The 16,294-nt window shown below is 30.4% G+C and overlaps 1 protein-coding gene across 2 annotated transcripts in view; it reads left to right on the top strand.

Annotated features, from left to right (window-relative positions):
- Positions 1–15,125, top strand: part of LOC118199238 (retinaldehyde-binding protein 1-like) — a 139,207-nt gene extending 124,082 nt beyond the window's left edge. For both annotated transcript variants that reach the window (XM_035371037.2, XM_035371038.2), the window contains exon 6: positions 9,551–15,125. In XM_035371037.2, coding sequence (XP_035226928.1) covers positions 9,551–9,727 — 177 coding nt within the window. In that variant the 3' untranslated portion in view covers positions 9,728–15,125. The remainder of the gene's footprint in view (positions 1–9,550) is intronic.
- The last annotated feature ends 1,169 nt before the right edge of the window (positions 15,126–16,294 follow it).

The following is a 16,294-nucleotide window of genomic DNA, read 5'->3' as shown; positions in this document are numbered from 1 at the left end:
GTAAGCTGGATTTTATGGTTCGTACCATACGCTCCCAAAACCCTCCCCACCATGGACCCCGCTCAATAATAAATTTCCAATTTATGCCTCTAGCAGAAAATAAGTCTTTCACAGATGAGTCACTCAAAGTTTTAAAAATATGTTTTAGTTCTTTATCAGCTCTTTTAAAAGTCTTGGCATTATCGGAGTACACGGTGGTACACAGTCCTCGGCGAGCTAAAAATCTTCGGAAAGCTAGCAAAAAACTTTCAGTGCTGAGATCAGTTACTATCTCTGTATGTAAGGCACGAGTGACCGCACACGTTAACAACAGCATGTAAACTTTACCTTGCCTCTCTTTCGTAAAAAATGGACCGGCGAAGTCCAACCCAGTCACAGCAAATGGAGGCGACTCTTGGATTCTGTCTGGAGGAAGTGGAGCGATATCCTGTACCCCAGGACGAGCACTATATCGTTTGCATATCACACATTTTCTGATGATAGTCTTAACACGTTGTCTTCCCTTAATGATCCAATATTTGTCTCTGATCTGAGTTAGTGTCGAATTAACTCCAGCATGGAATACCCTTTCATGCGAGTCCATGATGATCAACTCGGTAAACTTGCATTTTGAGGGTAATAGAATAGGATGTTTTAAATTCTCGTGACAGTCTGAAAATTGAATGCGACCTTTCAACCGAAGAATTCCCTCCTCATCAAGCCTTGGATTAAGGGAGTAGATGGAAGAATCGAGAATTGATTTTTTATTTGATAACTTACTTATTTCCGCTTGATACGATTCTCGTTGCGTAATTTTTACCCAATAATGTTCAGCTGCTTTAATCTCAAAAGCACTTAAAGGTCCATTCTCTGTAGACCTTTTCCGAAGCCTCCCAATAAATCTAAATACATAGGCAGTAATTCGAAGTAATTTTCCTAAAGAACTGAATTTTTCTATATGCAAAATTGGGGATTCATTGTTAATCACAGGTACAGTCAGAATAATACTTTTCCTTAACTCCAACGATTCTGAATTTGGTTGTAATTTCTTTTGTTTCGGAAAACTTTCAGTAGGAAAACGTAACCAGTGTGGCCCATGCCACCACAGATCATTCTTAACTAGTGACTGAGCACTAATTCCTCGAGTTAGTAAATCGGAAGGATTTTGTTTCCCTTCGCAATGGTTCCACAATTTTTTGTTGCATATACTCTGTATTTCTGTAACACGATTGGCGATAAATGGTTTCCAATTATTTGGCGAACCTTTAATCCAAGTAATGGCGATTTCGGAATCACTCCAAAAATAAACATCCTCAATTAAATCACCAAAAATTTTTTTCAAATATTTATACATTCGAGCATCTACGAGTGCTCCCATTAACTCTAAACGAGGAAGCGTGATTGCTCTTAAAGGTGCAACTCTGCATTTCGACATGATAAAGGAAGTTTTAATTTTAGAATCACTCGTACAATATCTGAAATATGCGATGGCCCCATATGCTTTAGGACTAGCGTCCGAAAATAGGTGAAGGCTTATATTCATTGGATCATTATCAAAGAAATTTCGCTGTATCGATATTTCAGTTAAATCATTAAGTTCCTCCCGCCAAATGTTGAATTTGTCCTTAATCTCTGCAGGAAGGACCTCATCCCAGTCAGAACCGGAACACCAGATTTCTTGCATAATAATTTTCGCCCGAATAACAAAGGGTGCAATAAATCCAAATGGATCGTATATTTGGGCGATACTTTGCAAAAGTTTCCTTTTTGTAGCAAAATCGTTTCCAGTAGAAAAGTCAATTAAATTTTTTAAATTTAACTTTATATTGTCTTCAATGGAATTCCAAATCATGCCTAAGAAATTCGATTCACTAGTTAATTTGTTGTCTGATTCCTTAATCCCATCTGAGACCCATAAATCGTTTAATGCTTTAGAATTAGTTCTTAATTTTCTGAAATTCATCCCAGCATCCTTAAATATATTAACCGCATCTACAGATAACCGATATGCATCTTCAACCGTTCCTGCTCCAAAATATAGGTCATCGACATAGACAGAAGAATTTAACATTTGGAAACTGTCCGGCATTTTATCTTTATATTTTCGAATGTGATATTTTATAGTGGCGGCCAAAATGAAAGGAGATATAGTCAAACCGAAAGCTACGCGACACATTTGCATAATCTTAAAGGAGTCATTATTTTCATTAAACCAAAGAAATTTTAGAAATTTTCTATCACCTTCAGCAATTCCTATCATCAAAAAGGCTTTTTCAACGTCTCCACAAAACGCTATCTTAAACTTACGAAAATTTAACATAATGTCTAGTATATTTGGATTTAGATTAGGTCCCGATTCAAGGCAGTCATTTAACGAATTCGTGTCCTCTGTCCTTGAGCTAGCATCGTACACAATTCTTACCTTAGTAGTTTCACTAGGTCGTATCACTGCTCGGTGAGGCATAAAATATCCCAAATTTGTATCATTATTCGGACATTCCTCCACAATTCCTTCTAATATCTGGTTCTCAATTATATTTTTATATTCCTGAAAAATCTCCGGAGTTTTACTTAGTTTATTGTGAAGGTTTGCGAATCGTTTCTTAGCTACCTCAAAATTATTTCCTAAATTATTCGGACTGTATTTCCAGATTAAATTTGCCTCATATCTTCCGTTTTTAAACTGCAAATTTCTTTCAAACTGGTCTACTATTTCGCAGTCAATATCGGAATAATCATCAGAATCATTAATTCCCATATGTTCTAATTCCCAAAAATCTTTTAAATCTTTCAACACAACAGTGTTTGTCATTACCGCTAAATTTTCAGAACAATTTTTGTTTGTTTTATTTTTCTCGATTCCTGCGGCAACCCAACCAAACACAGAACTGACTGCGTACAACCCTTCAGATATTTTAATTCTTTCAGAATAAACTACATTCCAGAATTCATCCCCTCCAATTAATATCTCAACATCTATGTTATTTTTTCTTGCGCAATCGGCGATCTGCAACCCCATATGCTCCATGAAGTCTGCAATTTGTTTACTAGGCACACTGATGGACGCCGAGGAAATAACATCCGAGATCAAACATTCAATTTTTATTTTATTATTTTGTTTCCAATTCTGAATTTCGATTTCAACGACCGGATAGGAATGATTCATTGCCTTCGTCGCACCAAATGAATAAACAGAAAGTCTTTCATAACGGATTGGAGTAAGTTTTAAATGGTCGGCCAATTTTTTCGTTATAAAGGATCTGTGACTGCCTTGATCAAGAATTAATCTAGTTAGTTTTGATTTATACTTAGAACAAGCATAAACTGTACAAGTTTGTAATAATATTTCCCTGGCATTACAGTCATTATTATTATCACATTGAGGAACAGAAGCAATCAATTTTAAGTTTTGAACTTTATTTCTTTCCTCAGAATTCAAAGTCAGAGATTCAGTTGCATTTTCGGAATAACCTTGTTCCGAATTTTTGTTTACAAGGGATTTATTAGTACAAATCGATTCATTGTGATACATACCGCCACATTTATTACATTTAGTTTTATTTCTGCACCTTTCTGATCTATGGAATTTTTTAAAACAAGAAAAGCAGCGGTTTTCGGATCTTAGTTTCTTTAATTTATCAGAAACATTCACTTCGCATTTAAATGACTCGTGCAAATTATCACAAAAGATGCATTTTCGGTTAACTGCAGTATGAAATGCAGCCGTGGGTGTATTTTTTACATATTTTCTAGTTTCATATTTTGATTGATCGACTCGCGGAGGCACAGGATTTTTCCTTTCGCTTAATACTAGATTTGAAACTTCCCTGCATTCTATTTCCGTTTTAATAAATTGTGTTAATTCCGAAACTTCAACTTTATCTTTCGATCCTCTTTGCCGATTAAATTCCAAAACTAAATCGTCCGGAATTAATTTTAATAATATTGGAATTAATAAATGTCCATATGAGCCAGAAGTTACTTCTAAAGTTTCCAAATTACGAATCGAAACTTCTAATTCGTCATATAATTTACGTAAAGCCTTTACGTTAGCAGAATTTTTAACGGCTTCTAAATTGAGAATTTTATTCATGAATGAATTAATGATCAGGTCTTTTCGACCATATCTGTCCTTTAGTAATGCTACACAACTATCATAATTACTTTCTGTTAATTCAAAGCCTGACACAACATTCGAAGCTTGTCCCGTTAAGAATGTTTTTAAGTATACAAATTTTTGTATTTTTGAAAGCGTTTCGTTTTTATGTATCGAATTTTCGAAACTATTCCAAAATTCATTCCATTGTTTGGGGTCTCCCCAAAATTTATCAATCATTAATTTTGGTAATTTCAGCGTACTATTCCCACTAGAACTGGAACTTACATGCAAAATTCCATTACCACTAGACTGGTTTAAATCAGAACTTTGGGGATTCCTCGCTGGCGGTACTGCGGTAACCGTACCTAGAAACTGCTTAATTTGACTACAAGCAATTATACATTTGTCATTGTATTCTTCGCTTATACTACAATCTTCTTCAATTAAGTTAACATCAATTAACTCTTGTATTTCATCATCAAGCGTTCTTAAATTATTTTTCTTTTCGGTTAATAATTCAAACAATTCTCGTAATTCTTTAATCAAATTTTCCTCCCCTTCAATTTTTAATTTATCTTCAATCACTTTAATTAACCTAGTAACAGATGATCTCAATGTGGAACGTTTACGTTTCAATCTATCTAACTTTTCTTCCATTTTATTTAATTTAAATACACCCACGACAGCAATAATAAATACTTACTAATGTACTACAAATAATCACTAAATAATTAATTTAAGCTTTCCCTACCTTTATTTGGAATTCCATTGTCACTTGAATATGAAATATCCATTGAAATCGAAACACTTGGATCGAACACCTAAAATCTTCACAAAGCCTTAATTCCTTACGCCGATGCACCATCTAATAATTTTGTGCATCTCCAAATCAGATGATGGTGGTTCAGTGGGTTTACTAATTTTAACACTTTTACATTTTAAACAATATTTTAATTACTATATACAGAGCGTATTCTTAGGCCGCCGCCTTCAACATGAACAAACTTTATTCTCTCACAACTAAGCGAGCAACAGCGCCCTCTAGCCTTTTTCTTCAAATTACACAACATCATGATACTTAACAAATATATATATATATATATATATACTATATATAATATTTGTCTTAATATAAAATTTGAAAGCTTTCAGATTTTTTAGCCCAAAGGAAGTTAGCCCAGAAGGGCTATTAACTTTTTTAGCATTTTGAGTTGATTCACATTTCAAACTGTCGCCACCAAATATTACAGCCCTGTATTATATTTAAAGAAATTAAATATAATGAAGAATTTGCTTAAATGTATGTATATTTCTCGCATTGTGATAACAATGTAGAGTACCTAGAGTCATCAAATTTTGAATAACTTAATCCTCCACCGAATATGGCGCATCTGGAAGCCCTAATTTGGAATTTTGAATTTGTTTTATTAGATAATTCATATTTTACCAGACATTAAAGAATGTTTTATTAACAAACTTAACGATTTCAAAGCCAAAGCGAGGAATGGCAATACTGCACGGGAAAAAAAAAAAAAAAAAAAAAAAAAAACATTTTTATCTCCGTGGCGCGAGAATGTGTATCGGAAATTCTAAAGATCTAAAAATGTGCTCATTCTAAAATTATTTTGCGATATTTCTGTTGAATTGAATTTATGATTTAAGTGCGAAGAACATATTTAGTAAATAAAGATAACACAAGACACGTTAAAAATTGCCTTTGGGCGTAATGTAAAATTTGAAGGCTTTCAGATTTCTTTTACATCATTTCGTTTTACTCAAAATCTGACTATCACATAATCTGGCATTGATAGTAATGTATTTGCCACTTTACTTTGATAAGATCTGAATGTGTTTTAAAGCGCAACCTTTAAACAAAAAACGGGAAACAGGACTAATGATTTTGGCTGCTGTATTTGTGTTTGATTGCTGAAAGCTCTCGTTCTTGAAGAAGGTAACAGACAGATAGATGACAAGGTTATTTACGACTTGTGACGTAAGGGTGGACAAATTTATTTATCATTACATGCAAGGAAGCACGCGTGCGTATCAGAAATGACTGTGTTCAGCGATAGCGATGCTGACTTCCGTAAAGTAATTATGCATTTATGAATTTAATAATCAGAATTTTATCTCTCTGCCTGCATTAACCTTCTAAAGTTTATATAATAATATATTTATCTCCTTAGCTGAATAGTTTTACCTTTTTAAAGGACAGAAGTTAAAGAAAGCATTCATGAGAAATTATAAAATAGAAGTTTTCGAATTAGTGTTGGACATTTTATTTTGGGACATAATAATTTACAATATTATTTTTAATTTAATTTAGTGCGTTGCACAAGAGGATGATGTAAAACTGAAATTTCCTTGAGAAGAAAATCTGATAATTATTGACACAATCTAAAATCACAACACTATTACTCATTTTATAAAAGATAATCATTATCAAAACTAAACAGAGAATAAAACAGATATCACTTATCAGTTAGTACTATTTTGAATCATCTTACTTTTGAATCAAGTAAACGACCTCCATAACAAATTCATTATTAAAAAAATGGCTAATCGCTTTCACACGTAGTTCCTACAGCTTTACGATTTACCGTTCCGTCGACATAATCAGCTTCAATATCTCAAGCTCACCTAAGATTCGAAAGCTGTCATATTGGATCATCATCACTTGCGCATTAATCACTACTTTACTGCGCAGTCAAGCCCCTCTTCTTGATCTTGACATAGTAAATATCACCTACAGTATAAATATCAAATAAAAAGTGTTCCAGAAATTCTAATATTTAAAATTTCACACGTATCTTAAGGGATATCTTAAATTTCTATTGAAACAGTAAAAGAAAACTATTGAAACAGTATAACAAAGCTCCCTTTACAGTTGGTAACGTGACTTGAACTTTACAGTTGGCAATGTGACAGAGTTGAACACAAATATAAATTTAGGCAGCAAATATCATTTTATGCAGCAAATATTATTTGTGATATACTGAGGGAAAACCCTACATATTAACTAGAAACCTGTATATTAGTCTATAAAAAAATCAAAGACTTAAGTTCTTAAATTTAACATCAAACGTTGCAGTTAGCAACAAATTTCCATAATTAAGTATTTTTGAGATATTATTATTGTTTCTTGCTTCTTAATTTCATATTAGTTGTTAACTATTATGCATTTTATGCTTTGAACCTTGAGAAAAACAGCCAAGGCTAAATTAAATTGCACTTTTTCGTATTTATCGCTTCAGCAGCAGTGCGAAACAACATAAAGAAAAAGACCAAGACAATTTAAGATTTAGATTTAAATATTTCTGCATCTCTGTTTTTAATGTTAGTCATTAGAATGTTACGCATAATATATTTCACAGATTCTTCTTGACATCAAACGTTGCAGTTAGCAACAAATTTCCATAATTAAGTATTTTTGAGATATTATTATTGTTTCTTGCTTCTTAATTTCATATTAGTTGTTAACTATTATGCATTTTATGCTTTGAACCTTGAGAAAAACAGCCAAGGCTAAATTAAATTGCACTTTTTCGTATTCATCGCTTCAGCAGCAGTGCGAAACAACATAAAGAAAAAGACCAAGACAATTTAAGATTTAGATTTAAATATTTCTGCATCTCTGTTTTTAATGTTAGTCATTAGAATGTTACGCATAATATATTTCACAGATTCTTCTTGACATCAAACGTTGCAGTTAGCAACAAATTTCCATAATTAAGTATTTTTGAGATATTATTATTGTTTCTTGCTTCTTAATTTCATATTAGTTGTTAACTATTATGCATTTTATGCTTTGAACCTTGAGAAAAACAGCCAAGGCTAAATTAAATTGCACTTTTTCGTATTCATCGCTTCAGCAGCAGTGCGAAACAACATAAAGAAAAAGACCAAGACAATTTAAGATTTAGATTTAAATATTTCTGCATCTCTGTTTTTAATGTTAGTCATTAGAATGTTACGCATAATATATTTCACAGATTCTTCTTGACATCAAAACCAGCATGCAACAAATCTTTCTATTTTTCCCGTGAATTGCTCAAGCGAAGAAAAGTTTAGTTCTCTAAATCTTACCATTGAAGACTTATTTTCTTTTTATTCCTTTTTCTACGTCGAAATAACCAAATGTCTCTACAGTGTTTCTTATAGCTCTTTTTAGATAAAATTCAAAAGTAAATATGCTGTTTTAAATTTGCTGTTACATTAGACTTCACTATTCTTCCCTATAGTATTGGAATAATAGTAATTTTATTGCATCGTTATCCTGATATGCATTGGAATGTATTTTATGGTAACTGCTGTATCAAAACAGCAATGAAAACGTATTTGTTATAATCATATTACTAAGAATATCTCTAAGAATATATATCTCTAAGAATCATATCTCTAAGAATGATGATTAGTATATGATTAGAAACAATTTAAATTTATGACTTAATGATAGTATTAAACATTAAATTTTCCAGCATTTGGATGTCCGTGTATAGAATTTTCTTTAATGTTCTATAACACTGTTCGCAGGGACATGAACATCAAGTTTCCAAACGACTGTTTTCATTTGCCTGGAAAACACCATGTCTATCTGAGTACATTTTGTATCTTAATTAAATTACTGAACACGTTTCACCGTAGAATAAAATTATTAATCATTTATCAATTTTTGTATCATAAAAATATTCTAAAAAAATTAATTTCGTTTAGGTGTTTCCAGAGCACTTCTCCACCGAACTGTTGCAAAACTTTTACGAGACCAAATAAGGTTTAAGGGGTATCAGCAACCCCTATACCGACAATGTTAAATTGGCCATTTTCGATGTACCTTTTCTTAAAATCTACTGTAGCTTGAAATTTTTTGTGTAATTAAAGTATACCTATCTGATTATACTCAAATGATAAATACCTGTGAGCAGTAATTCCTGAAAAAAGGTACATCCAGTATAAAAAAATCGCGTTTATCCTCATTTATCCAAAGCATTCAATGACAAATTAAAACTAGATTTTTACAGTTCTAATTTTCGTAGAGATTAAAAATTGTATTTTTAGAAAGATAAAAGTGTAAAGAATTTGAAATTGCAAAAATCCAAAATCACCCTTTTTTGAAGATTTTTGGGTTCCAATACCCCTTAATAATATTTCAATGTGTTTTCATAAGATGTGTCGAAACCTCTTCCGCAATTTCTGTATCAAAAAGTATAAAAGATGAATATTATTTTTATTCGTCATTAAGATTCGAATTTGAATTCACATTTCGATTGCTTGTCTAGTATCAATCAATTAGTTGTGAACCATCGACGAAACAGGGAAGATGATTGTTTCAGATTGCCACAAAATCAACAGTTTAAGTACTTTAAATTTAACTGTCTTCTTTCTACTTAAAATGGTGTATTTAAATTATAGCTTGCATTTCTTTAAGTATTTTCTGTTTTTTTGTACTACTGAAGAACATTTTTACTTTTTCAGATATATATTCACGGGGAAGATCTAAAATCGCTTCATAAGCATATAACTCCAGCAATCTTGCCAGAAGAATTCGGTGGCGACCTGGGCCCTTTTGATAACAGCGCATGGCATGCCAGTATTTTGGCCAAGAACGAATGGTGTCTGCAGCAAAGGCTGTATGGGTACCAGAACTCGTAACCAAAGACTTTAAGTTTTTGAATTCTAGGGAGATGATTATCTACTCCTAGTCTAGCAATGTTTATGTTTTTCGAAAAAGTGTGGCATTTGTGTTGCTTTGAAAAAGTCCTGTGTCTTAATATTATTTGTTTTTCTATGTATAAAGGCAGTTTTAAAAATGAAGCAAATTTTAATTGAAAAGAGAAAATAATAATGCAAGATTTTAAAGTCACGTAATAGTGGCAAAAAAGGAAATTAATCAGAAGTTTAGGAGCTACGTATCAACTTTGTTTATTTATATGATAGACTTTCATTACCACTCCTAAATGCTTAAAGCATTCTTTTAACTTCATCCGTGCAGCTTGAAGAATACTTTTCACGTATTTATCTGTTTTCTTACATTCTTTATCATAACGAGACATTATTTTTAGCGAGCTAATATATCCTTCTTAAGAGGGAAATCCTATCTGTTAATATATTCTACAAGTTTTCTGTAAAAGTACAATTCTAATCTGAATATTATTTCAATATTTCAGAATCGCAGACCATCCTGAAATGCATAAAATTTTCTTAGTGGATTTAGTTCCAAATTAACCATACCCATTACTATTGATAACATAAACATTTTTTGTTACAAATTTACAGTTTCTGTTTAAGTGGCGTAAAATCTAATTTAAATTCAGCGAGAAACAAAAGTCATTAAAAGTTGAATTCAACTATTAAATACAGAAATAAAAACCGTTAAATTAGCAATACCAATTTTTTTTTTCTTGTTTAACGTTTAAAATGAGATGATAATGTTAATCGTGTATAATCATCCATAATCACGTACAATAAAAATTGATAGCAAATATTTTGTCAAACATCATCAAGAATTTCTGTGAAAGTATTAGTGATGAATGTAAAAATCATCCTTACTGTTTTCGAGTAAGGAAAATAGATGCACATTTACTAGTGCTCCTAACTGTTATCTTTCTCATGTGCATCGGTCAAAAAAAATATTTTACATCTAATCCAAGGATTATAAAATTAATTCGAAAAAATTATCACTTCTTCTATATCAGTTGCAATTTTTACTTATTAAACTAAAACTGGATAAGATCAAAATGTTTGCCTTTAATACTAGGGAGCAAAAGTAAATGATATTACTAATACATACTATAACCACACATAGACGTTTTGATAAGTATGATTTTACCACCTACTAGTATGAATTAATCCGATATTTTGAATTACATTTAAAATATGATAGTGTATATTAGATACAATTTCCTAATCTCCAAAAATTTTATCAAATATTCTTATGATTTCAACTGAAATTGGTTTGCTTGCTATATAAACCATGGCAAAAATAGACTTACTATGCTATACGACTTAATTTGCACGAAAAACATTTTTTTAATAATAAAATAGGAGACATTTTTTAATTTATTTTTATTTATATTTATTTATTTATTTAAATGTCTGCTGCTGATGCATATTCTTAAGTCTATAATATGACCACCTGAAGTTAAATTTCAATAAAAATTTTAACTTAATTTTAATTCTAGTTTAAAATTAAAAGGTTTTCAAACGTTTCAAATGTTTTACTATTTTTTTATTTAATTTTTTTAATTCTTCAAAAATGATTGCATACTGTTAGAATGCAGCAAATGATTGCTTTAAAAATCATTTAAATATTAAGTGAATTTTTGCTTATATAACTATTTAATTAATTAGCTTATAGACGCTAATTGCTTTCCAGTTATCCATCGAATTTCATGAATGTTTTTAACAGCAAGTAAATTTGAAAACCGAATTACTTTTATTGCACAAAGTATATTGTGATATATACATAAAATAAATTTAGAATTTTCGTGACGAGTAGGTTATAGATTGAAATCTGTGCAACTGTAGTGCCTCCTAGTCCACATACTATATATTATTAATCCTGCTGTAATTTTAAAAGAAAATTATGGGCATTTTCTGTGATAGAGCACTTTTTGAAACTTTTGCGTATCGCAAATTTTAAATTCTGCTCACAACAGCAGAAACATTATGACTGAAGTTTCAGTTTTCATGACCAGTTTAACATGTGTTTGTTCATTTTTAAATTGAATATTTTTGCTTTCAAGAGCTTGCTTTTTTTTATTATAGCTTTTTTCCATTCTAAATACTCTAATTTTTTTTTTTTTTTTTTTTTTTTTTTTTTTTTAGTATGAGTATTTTTATGTCACATTGGCAAATTTTGTTGTTCCTTAGTTGTTGAGTGCCATTCTGTTAAAACTACAAACTTTCGGTTTGTTCGATTCAATAAATATTAGTGTCACTTCGAATTACCGAAGAAATGTTTCTTCTAAGGCACTATTAAATGTTACAAAATTTCTTTACCTAGAGATAGTGTTTCGGGTAGAAAATGTATATATTTCTGTAAAGGAATAACAATAAAGTCAGTCAAATTTTTGCCTTTGCCATACATTCAAATGAAATCATGATACAGAAATTCATGACCTAATTGTTCCGGAGAATCACAAGCTTCTGCTTATGTAAATGTAGTTTCATTTTAACACATATGCAAGTTAAAGTAACCCAATTGATTCTCTGGGTAGTGTAGTGTATAATAGAACTGTACATAAATCTTACTGTATATTTTGAGGGTGGTTTTATTTCGTTTTGGATGTATATATTTATGTATCTTATTGCACTGTAGCGCGTTTAAGTAACACTGTAAATATTGAAACTTAGCTACAGTTTTAAATTTCAGCTTTATGTAAAGCAAGTACGATATCTGAATTGCACACAAACCAGTTTTACTACATACAATAGCCTAATTTTACTAAAATGTGAATAAAAATATAGCATAATAATGTTTCTAACAAATATAGCTTAACAATGTAGCATGGTATATTTATGAACTCTAAGCAGATTTGATATTATGACTTACATAAAGATCAGTATAACATTGATTTAATTTTTTCAATTAATGCATTCCTTTCATGTAGTTCTCTTTATCTAAAGTTATCCATATTAAACGGACAATACATTCTAACATGTTTTAAAAATGTATTATACAGGAAATAGTTTTTTTCCGTATTCTTTTACATACTTTGCGCACAAGTTGAAAAGAATCTCAAACAATATTTATAATCTTCAGTCAAAAATTTTTCAAAGCTTTAGTATTAAAGCGCAATATATATGAATATAGCTGAATATATACTTTCTTTTATCAAATTATTATGCTTTTTGTTCAAGTATATAAAGAGATAAAGGAATGCTTCATTATGAAACTTTCCAGTTACGTTAAAAATGAAACAGAAATTTCGTAGAAGTAGCTTTGCTTCTACATGCAAAGTTCTGACAAGCGGACTTTAAAAAGAAATTAAATTTTTATTATTACTTCGAAATAATTTCACATTTAACCTCTTAACATTTAACATTTATAAATAAATATATATTTTACATTTATTATATAAAAGAAAACAAGTACAAATAAAATTTGTTCTTGCACAGTTTCAGACCAGACTGTGATATAAATGGGTAATATTTAGCTCATTGTTTAACCAAATAGCATTTGTACGTCTAAAGTTTCCAGAATGTAATCATTACTGTTAATTTTGCATTTTTTATAATAATACCTCAGTTTTTTTCATCATCTTACATTATTATTCGTATTTATATGTATTTTGTCGATATCCAAATGTCACTTAATATCAAATTTTTCATCCTTCAGTAGATGCAGTGTTTCAAGTAAACTAGCATATTTTTTCTACATTTCTAAATATTTATCATCTTAGTACAAATTTACATAATCAAATGAACATGTCTGGGTGATATTCTTCATAAATATGCTTTAACTTTTTAATTTTTCTTTGTTAGCATATTTTATTTCATTAACGTTACGAACATTGTTTTGTATTTCGCCTCCTTGGTAACCCTAAATAGTGTTTCTCTAACTGAACTTTTAACAGAGATAATTATAATTCTGATTATTTAATATGTATTATGGTAGTCTGCTTGAAATTTGGTTATAATGTAATCTGTCAATGCGTGTAAATTTCGAAGAAAAGGTCTCAATTATTTTTATTTTTATACATGAAGAGAGAAAAGTATTTTTGAGCTCTCGTTTTCTCACATTCCCATGAATTAATTCAAATATTTATCTGAACATTAACGTTTGTTACATTTACTGAAAAATTTTCAAAAATAAGTATTTTCTCAGAATTAAAGATAAATAATTATGTGTAAACGAACTGGTTTTAGTATCCAAAAGTGAAACTAATTTTTCAACATTTTATTTCGTAATTTTATGTGAATTTCGAGTCGTACGCTTGATTGAGAAAAACTGTTGCTGTACTCAGATACTTAATTCTAAATCTTTTATCTTAGTTTTAAAACTTAAGGTAAGTAATTATCTTAACCTAGCTATTTTTGAACTCATTGAGAATTTAAACGGGGATGAAAATCTATATAGTTTTATCCAGATTTCCGTCTGAATTTTAATGTATGTGTTTTGGTATGTTCTGAGCTTAAAATGCTGATTTTGCACCATATATATTTGCACCATATATATACATATGAGTAACTTGGTACAAGAATGTTTTTCAAAAATAAATATAATAGTGAAACAGTGAAGAAAATGTCTTCATTTCTGATGAAGAATTGATTATCAGTCAAAATCTATTTATAATTGTATAAAATATTGTATAATAAAAATAGAAAATCAGCATTTTAAGCTCAGAACATACCAAAACACATACATTAAAATTCAGACGGAAATCTGGATAAAACTATATAGATTTTCATCCCCGTTTAAATTCTCAATGAGTTCAAAAATCTAATAATATATATATATAATTTGCACTTTTTATTACTATTATTCATCATATATGACATGTAAACAAAACAGTTATTTGCTATCATATTCTTCTGGTATATGCATAATAAACTACTATTGTAGCTCTTGTAAAATATCATGTATAATTTTAAAATATTGAATGGTATAGTTTTAAAATATAATATAAAAAAGGCTCTTTTTAATATTTAAAAAAAGATTCATCTGAAATATTTTTCATTTTTAAAAGATATATGATAAGATTTTGTGAAAATATGTACTTTTCATAAAGTCATTCAGACACAAATATATTTGTATTTTACTGTATTATAGCTATATTTACGTATGTAGACTCGTGTATTTGATTCTTGTGGTGGTATGAAATCATTTTTACTATTTGCTAAATATATAACCCATTTGAATTGTATTTTTCATGTATGTTATACACAGTGTGTAAAAGTTGCAGCTACTGGCTTAGAAAATACAAAGAGGAATGTGTGATATTAATAAATCATACACATACTTTATATTTAAAATGTTTTGGAAGCTGAAATGTTTTGCCAAATATGTGTTATGTATTTTGAATAAAATTTCTGACAAAATTTTGAATACGTGCATTTTATTAAAATAAGTACTAAAAAAGGATTTTACTGGATTTTAAGACATCTAGTTTTCCATAGCACTCACACTGAGGATATTATTCTAAATGTACAAAATGTTACAATATTTTGAAGTTAAGGGGCTGTTTTGAAGCTAACAAAAAATTCAAAACATTGCACATACTCAGGAAAAAATTTGATAAAAAATATTCATTTATTTTATTCTTAATTTAATGTATAGTAATATAATCTGTTTCAAATGGTATATGATGCAAAATGTGTTCAATGTATTAGGGTTTGAAATTTAATAGTGATTACAATAGTGCTAGAAGTAAAAGGTGAAGTGCAATCTTTCCAGCATTAGCATATGCAAAGTTAAAGCTTCTTGTGCCCAGTCTATAATGGTCATTGCCTAACTACGTGTTGCTCGTACAAATTACCGTTGCATAGTCAGTACAAGATACGAATTCATTGTAGAAATTTATTTTCTAATTTAGAACAGAATTCTTAGTATAGAATTATGAGTGGACGAACACATAAATATATTACTAGAGACGTCTAGAGACGTGTAAAGTTAATGTATAATTACACAAAATAGAAAAAAGATAAGTAAAGCCGTTCAAGCGGGAGCGAGAGAACCTGAGCTGCTAGCCTAAACAGTCTTTTTGGATCCATATGTTTTCGAATGTTACTGTCATATATCTGATTTGCTCGGAAACATCGAGGAAGAAACATCGAGGCTCAGTAGAAGAAAGAATACTTTACATACTGTATAGTGGATTCCTTACTGGACCGATTTCAGAGGCAGCGTGCTTTGTGCATGTGATGAATGTTGTCCTAGTACAGTAGGACAACGGAGCCTGTAAATCCATACGCGAAAATCTGGTGCTCGGTCCACTTTTACCTGTCCTGGATTCATGATTGGCGGCGGGCTGCTCTTGAGCTCCCTTGTGAATAGGGTTCTCCCCTCTCCCGGAATTGAGCGCTGAAAATTAAAATCTCCCGGTTTCCGGAAGGAATTTAAAATAAATATTACTCTCCCGGAATATCAAGTTTCTCGAAAATAACGATACAATGCGCACGGACGAAATGGTTGAGAGCATCGAAAATCACACGATCGCCCACAGCAGCCAAAGAACGTCATGTGAATGCATGTTTTTTGCAGCAGCGATCTACGGT

This window comes from Stegodyphus dumicola, chromosome 9 (genome assembly GCF_044657685.1).
Source record: "Stegodyphus dumicola isolate Sdum_Otavi_A_Nest chromosome 9, ASM4465768v1".
Lineage (NCBI taxonomy): Eukaryota > Metazoa > Arthropoda > Arachnida > Araneae > Eresidae > Stegodyphus > Stegodyphus dumicola.
The sequence above is the reverse complement of the archived record's forward strand: the minus strand, read 5'-3'. Positions and strand labels throughout refer to the sequence as shown.